Genomic DNA, 7,355 nt, shown 5'->3' with positions numbered 1-7,355 from the left:
GTGGACTTGATATTAGTAATTTTAAATTATATTAGCATTGAAAAGAAAAAATAGCATTTGAGATGTATCTTCACAAAACGATTGAAAGAAAACATATCTTTGTCTTTTTCTAAAAATGTTGTCAACTAATGACATACAAGAGCATAAGTCCAATAGAAAATGCACATTCTAGCACCAAATAAAGCCCATAAATTCCTAGATTATAGAATACCAATCAATACATCAGAGTCAAATACCAATATCAGCAAAAATTCTAAGAGCAATTGAGAGCAATTATCTAGCATTTGACACGCATCTTCAAAAAACATTTGAAAAAAAACATACAATATTCTCTTTCCTAAAATATTGTCAACTTATGACCTAAAACAATATTATGTCCCACAGGAAAATACCACTTTGAAATAAAACCCAACATTATTAAAGTAAAAAATACCAATCAATAGAAACATGAACATATTAACCACACTAACATCAAAAATACTAATCATACAAAATAATTGAAAGAAAACATACCGGAAAGACATACACTCGTCTCTTTCTTAAAATATTGTAAAATTATGACCTAAAACAACATTAATTCTAGCACATTAGTAAAATACTAATATCAAATAAACCTTGTAAGTTTCTAGATTAAAGAATACCAATCAATAGATCTGAATCAATAACAGTTTTGAAGAAACCCCAAGTAGCATTTGATGTATCTTCAGAAAACAACTAGAAAAAAACTAAAAGAAAACATGCACTATTCCCTTTCCTAAAATATTGTCAACTTAAAACTAAAACAACATCAAGTCCAATAGAGCAGAAAAATACCAATACCAAGTCCAATAGAGCAAGAAAATACCAATTACAAGTCCAACAGAACATGAAAATACCAATACCAAATAAAACCCAACATTCTTAAATTAAATAATAACAATCATTATGTCTGAATATATGTCTATACCATTATTAAAACCTAAAATAAAACATAAACACATTAACTAAATTTATATAAAAAATATTAATCAATAATATTTTTTGATAGAAAATATCAGAACAATTGATATTTAATAATTTCAAATTATATAAAAAAAGAAATGAAAAGTAGCATTTCAGATTTATCTGCTCAAAACAATCCAAACCCTAATCAGCTTATCACCTAAATCAGGATAATTCCAGTATCAAATAAAACCCATAACTTCTTGAAGCACAGAAACTCATTATAAAACTCATTATAAAGTTACTTGACAACAAAGCGTAAGTACCATGTTTTCAACCTTCACACCTGACTTCTTCCTGAACTTCAGGCCAGCCTTCTTCCTCAAACGCCCATTTTGTATGTTAAATATGCCTGATTTCTTCCTCCTCTTCAGGAGTCAAGTCATTTTGTATGTTAAATATCTCTCTGACCTCTTCTGCGCTTTTATCCTTAATCCTGTCTGCTACAGTTTGGCATATTAAATCTTGAAGATTGTGTATAACCAGGTACTGGGTGGCCATGATGAGATTAAAAAGGGTTGCTTGATCAAGGTCCTTCACGAACTCCTGATCCCATATCTTCACATCCTTCTCCGAGATGGTGTTGGCGGCATTAACATGATATGCGCAGTACTCGACCACCTTCGCCATTATTTCACTGGAAATGTTGTTCAAAGGCACGGTGCCGTCCGTGCCGGTGTCACTCAGAGCGTTCTTTAACATCTGCGACTGCATGGCTACCGCATACTCTACCTCAAAAATAGTGTCATCCGAACTCTTCAATCTCACCTTACATTCCTTCGCCATGGCTGCAGTGGGATCCTCCGCCATGCCTGTCTCGAAGGGAATGTTACAGAAGGGATTGACAAAAAAAGGTTGGGGAAACTCGCTATGTAATTTGGTATAAATAGGGGATATTTTTGTTTATGCTGTTGGGGAAACTCGCTATGTAATTTGGTATATATAGGGTATTTTTTGTTTATGCTGTTTAGGGATTAGTTTTTTCATTTGGGAGGTGGTTGTTAAGTTTTAGGTTTTGATATTTATTATTTGATATTGGTGAAGTTTAGAGGTATAATTATTGATAATAATAGGTGAGGTGTAATAGTGTGTTTTATCTTGTCTTGCCATGTAGTCTATAAAAGCTTGGATATTAGTTAGTTGGTTAAGTTTTTGGGGTTTTTTCATGTTGATCACTTATGCTTTCATTATGGATAGTAAGAGGTGAGGTGTAATAAAATGATTTATGTTGTTTCGGGAGGTGGTTATGTTTTAGCGTTTTTTTCATGTTGACCTGTTATGCTTTGATTACCCATAGTAAAAGGTGAGGAGCGTGATTTATGTTGTCTTGAGAGGTGTTATGTTTTAGGTTTTTTTTAGGTGTTGACCATTTATGCTTTTATTATTTGATGTTGGTAAGCTTAGAAGTGTAATTAGAGATAGTAAGAGGTGAGGTGTAATAGTATGATTTATGTTCTTTTGTGAATTAGTTTTCTTGGAAGGTGATTTTTAATTAGTAATATACTTTATAAATATATTATTAACTAAGATTTTAATTTTATGTAATGTAGTTACCTTAAATTTTTATATGAATTTTATTTTTTGTATGTATCCAAACTTTATTTTGAGTAAATATAAATATAGTTTTATTTGTTACTCTTTTGGACATCCATTTTTTTATTTTATTTACTTAAGCTTTATTTTATAGTTAGTTTCTTTAGGTGAACATTCAATAGTAGATATATTTGAGTGAGAGGTGTGGGTGGTTGTGGCAATAGAAGATATATAGGGTGGTTGTTGGAGGAGAGGTGTGGGTGTCAGAGTTTGATGTTTCCAAATACTAATTTAATACAATAGAGAAGCATATCTTTGGGTCCACTTGAAAAATTAGACCAATTTAGGCTTATTGAGTAACTTCTCACTCAATCTCCCTAGCTAAGAAGGTCGAAGACCAAGAATAAGAAAATAAAGCACTCTTAGAGAGGTTGGAGCAACTAGCAACAAAACTAGTTGAAGTTGAAGTTAAGACTGAAGAAGTCCATGATAAGGTTGGAGATAAGGGAAAAATGGTAGCAATAGAAGATGAGGTCCCCATACCTGACCCAGTTCTTGAGAAAGAACCATTCTTGAAGGCTTTGAGAGCCATGAGTGGTAAAACCTTAGAGGTAGTGGCTCTTTTCAGTGGAAAGATGGATCCAGATGCTCTCATAGAATGGATTGAAGGCATAGAAAATCATTTTGAATGTCATGGAATAACTGAAGCCCAAAAAGTTAAATTAGCAAAATCAAGGTTGAGAGGGGAAGCCTTAACTTGGTGGAAGTTCATCTAAGAGGAAAGAGTGAAAGAAGGTAAGCAACCAATAGCCACCTGGAAAGCAATGGTATCCAATATTAGAGAAACCTATCTTCCTAAAGACTATGAGATCCAACTACATAGGAAAAGACAAAACTTGAGACAAAAAGACTTAGATGTCAGTGGCTACACTGAGGAGTTTCAAAAACTATGCATGAGATCCAAAGTAGTAGAGGATGAGAGCATAAAAGTAGCAAGGTATTTGAATGGACTACAATCGAACATATAGGAAGAGATGAGTTTGTTATGTCCACAAATAGTTCACAAGTGTTATTAACTAGCACTTAAAGTGGAAGAGAAGAATAAGAAAAAGAAAGAACAAAACAACAAAGGCAGCAGTAGGGGTAGAGATGGTAGTGACCATAGAAGAAGTTTTGGTGGAAGAGGATATCAAAGGTCCCAAGGAGAATCCAAACTTATTGAGAAAAGTGGGGATTAATATAGCAAGAGAATCTATAGAGGAAGGGGATCTAGCAACCCAGATAGAGGTAGATCTAGTTGACCAGGAAGAGGGTCCTACTTCTCCACCATGAAATGCTACAACTATCTGAAGTTGGGACACCCTACCTACAGATGTCCAGATAAACCCACTTCATCACAAGGAGGTGAAAGAAAAGTCAATTATGTGCAAGAAAGTGCAGCAAGCAACAAAGCTCATGAAGTGAGCTTAACATCAGAAGATGGTGAGAGTTTGATGATGAGAAGAGTCTTGATAAAGGTTCCAATCAAGCAGTAACCTATTCAAAGAAAGTCATTGTTTAGAATTAATTACAAGATCATGGGAAAGGTATGCAAGGTGGTCACTGATTCAAGATCCACAAATAACATAGTTTCAGAAGAAGTAGTGAGGAAACTCAAACTAGAAATATTCCTTTTCACACATCCCTATAGAGTCACATGGTTGAATAGTGAGCAACATGTTCTAGTCAATGAACAAGCATGGGTAGAATTTACTATAGGAGGGTATCAAGATAAGATCTTATGTGATATTCTTCCAATGGATGCTTGCCATCTACTTCTTGGTAGACCTTGGCAATTTGATAGGAAAGCCATACACAATGATGAAAAGAACTCCTACTCATTTCAAAAAGATGGTGTTACATACAAAATTCAGTCTATAAATGAAGAGAAAGAGGGTAGCAGTTCAAAGAATCAAAATATTTTAATAGTGAATAAGAAAGAGTTTATTAACACACTTGAAGAGGCTAAAGGAGTGGGATTTTCACTCATAGTGGCACCCAAGGAAGAAAATAAGGTGAAGAAGGTTGAAATACCACAAGAAGTGCAGCAAATACTTGATAACTTTAAATAAATTATAAGGGATGGAACGCCTGCAAGCTTACCAACTCCTAGAGCCATTAGCCATCAGATAGAATTCATACCAAGAGCCTCTTTATAAAACAAAGAAGCCTATAAGATGACACATGAGGAGAACAAAGAAGTGGCAAGACAAGTGCAAGAACTCCTAGATCAAAATCTAATAAGAAAAAGTATAAGTCCTTATGCAGTACCTATTGTTTTAGCACCTAAGAAAGGAGGTACATGGAGATTATGCATAGATTCTAGAGCCATTAATAGAATCACTATTAGGTATAGATTTAATATTCCAAGGATTGAGGATTTGATGAATTGTTTGGGAGGTGCAAAGTATTTCACAAAAATTGATCTCAAGAGTGGTTATCACCATATCAGGATAAAAGAAGGTGATGAATGGAAAACAACTTTCAAAACAAATGAGGGTCTTTATGAGTGGCTAGTTATGCCATTTGGTCTTTCTAATTCCCCAAGTACATTCATGACACTCATGAATGAAGTGTTTCATGATTTCATAAGTAAATTTGTAGTGGTATAATTAGACGACATACTAATATTCAGTAAAGCTAAACAAGAGCATTTGAAGCATCTTGAAATTGTTTTGAACAAATTATATGATGAATAGCTAACAATCAATTTGGAAAAGTTTGATTTTATGAAATAGGAATTAGTTTATCTTGTCTTTGTGATCTCAAGTGGAGATTTGAAAATGGATAAAACCAAGGTGGAAGCCATCAAGAATTAGCCTACACCCAAATCAGGAAGTGATGTCCAAAGTTTTCATGGCTTAGCACAGTTCTACAGGAAGTTCATCAGAGGGTTTAGTGAGATTTGTGCACCAATGCTTGATACTATACAAGGTGGAGCTAAGGTAAAGTTTCAGTGCTTCCTAGTTTTGACAAGTTAATTACTATTGAATGTGATGCCAGTAATATTATAGTAGGTGCAGTGTTGAGTCGGAATAATAGACCTCTAGCTTTCTTTAGTGAATTGTTGAATGATGCTAAAAAGAACTCTTCCTATGATTCAGAACTCTATGCTTTAGTTAAAGCACTTAGAAAGTGGAGACACTATTTTTTTCCAAAGGAGTTTGTTGTTTATACAAATAATTAGGCTTTGAGTTTCTTGAATTCACAAGATAAGTTAAATCATAGGCATGTTAAATGGGTTGAGTACTTACAATCATACCTTTTTAGTCTTAAGCACAAGAAAGGACAATGCAATAGAGTAGCAGATTCTTTGAGTAGAAGGCTTCTAACAGTGTAGGAAGTACAGGTTCAAAGTATTGGTATAGAATGTTTCAAAGAAATGTATCCTGATGATGAAGATTTTGTAGCCATCTATAAGGTTTGCCAAGCATTTGATAATTCTTTTCATAGTGAATATGCTGATTATACTTTACAAAATGGTTTCTTATTTAAAGGTGGGTAGGCATGTGTTCCTAAAGGCTCAATGAGGGAGAATTGGATTCAAGAAAAGCCCAATGGGTGTTTGAGTGGACATTTTGGTCTCAACAAGATATTGGAGTTGGTGCAACATTTCTATTATTGGCCTAAAATGCAGCGAGATGTTAGAAGGTATGCGGAGTAATGTATGGTTTGCCATAAAGAAAAAGGTAATACTTCTAATCCTGGTCTTTATCAGCCTCTTCCAATTCCTACAAGGCCTTGGGAGTGTGTTAGCATGGATTTTGTGTTAGGCTTACCTAAGACTCGAGTTGGTTTTGATAGCATCTTTATGATTATGGATAGCTTTAGTAAAATGACACACTTTATTCCTTGCAAAACTACACATGATGCTAGTCATATAGCCTATTTTTTTGTCAAGGAAGTGATTAGAATCCATGGTTTACCTTCCAACATTGTTTCTAATAGAGATGTTAAGTTTCTTGGCCATTTTTGGAAGACATTGTGGAAAAGATTGGGTACTAATCTTTCTTTTGGTTCAACTTATCACCCACAGACTGATGGCCAAACTGAGGTGGTCAATAGGACTCTTGGAAACCTCTTAAGGTGTTTGACAAAGGAATATGGCCAAAGTTGGGATCAGCTCATCCATCGGGCAGAATTTGCATACAATGATAGTGTTAACAAGTCAACTAGTAAGAGTCCCTTTGAGATTATTTATGGTATGTACCCAAGGGGTGTCGTGGAGTTAAGGGATCTTAGTAACATGTAGAAAAAGAGTGGTACATCTGATTACATGGCTCAATCAATGAAGGAAGTTCATCAGCAAGTGAGAAAGACTCTTCAAGATACCTCACAAAAAGTGAAAGCTAGAATGGATGCATCAAAGAGGGATGTTCAATTTTCAGTTGGGGACTTTGTGATGGTGCATTTAAACAAGTATAGATTGCACAAGGGAGTTCCTAGCAAGCTCCAAATGAGTTGGATAGGTCCTTGCAAGATATTGGCTAAGTATGGTTCTAATGCATATAAAATTGATTTGCCTACTGATCTTTCTTTGTCTCCTATTTTCAATGTTTTAGATTTTGTGGCATTCAAAGGTCAGATTCCTAAGGATTATGATAGATTTTCAGATGTAAACAAGTCACTTTCAGACCTTCCTTTTCCCCTCCATCCATTCCTCAAGCTAAAAAGGTGTCGAACTCAAGAGTTTACAAGAAGACTCACCATCAAGTGTACATGGAGTATCTCATCAAGTGGAAAGATAAACCACTTTCAGAAGCCAATTGCGTACATGAGTTTGATTTCTCTAATTTTGGAAT

At 34.6% G+C, this 7,355-nt stretch overlaps 1 protein-coding gene across 1 annotated transcript; it reads right to left on the bottom strand.

Moving 5' to 3' along the window:
* Positions 1–1,323: 1,323 nt before the first annotated feature.
* LOC131039905 (SKP1-like protein 1A) lies at positions 1,324–1,767 on the bottom strand. The gene has a single exon (XM_057972752.1). It carries the CDS (start codon positions 1,765–1,767, stop codon positions 1,324–1,326), a length of 444 nt encoding a protein of 147 aa, XP_057828735.1.
* Between the last annotated feature and the right edge of the window lie 5,588 nt (positions 1,768–7,355).

Source organism: Cryptomeria japonica, chromosome 7, assembly GCF_030272615.1.
Source record: "Cryptomeria japonica chromosome 7, Sugi_1.0, whole genome shotgun sequence".
NCBI classification, from domain to species: domain Eukaryota; kingdom Viridiplantae; phylum Streptophyta; class Pinopsida; order Cupressales; family Cupressaceae; genus Cryptomeria; species Cryptomeria japonica.
This window is presented reverse-complemented; position numbering and strand designations above follow the sequence as displayed.

Excerpts from the sequence above, each read along its gene's own strand:
- LOC131039905 (XM_057972752.1), bottom strand. The coding sequence starts at position 1,767 with ATGGCGAAGGAATGTAAGGTGAGATTGAAGAGTTCGGATGACACTATT.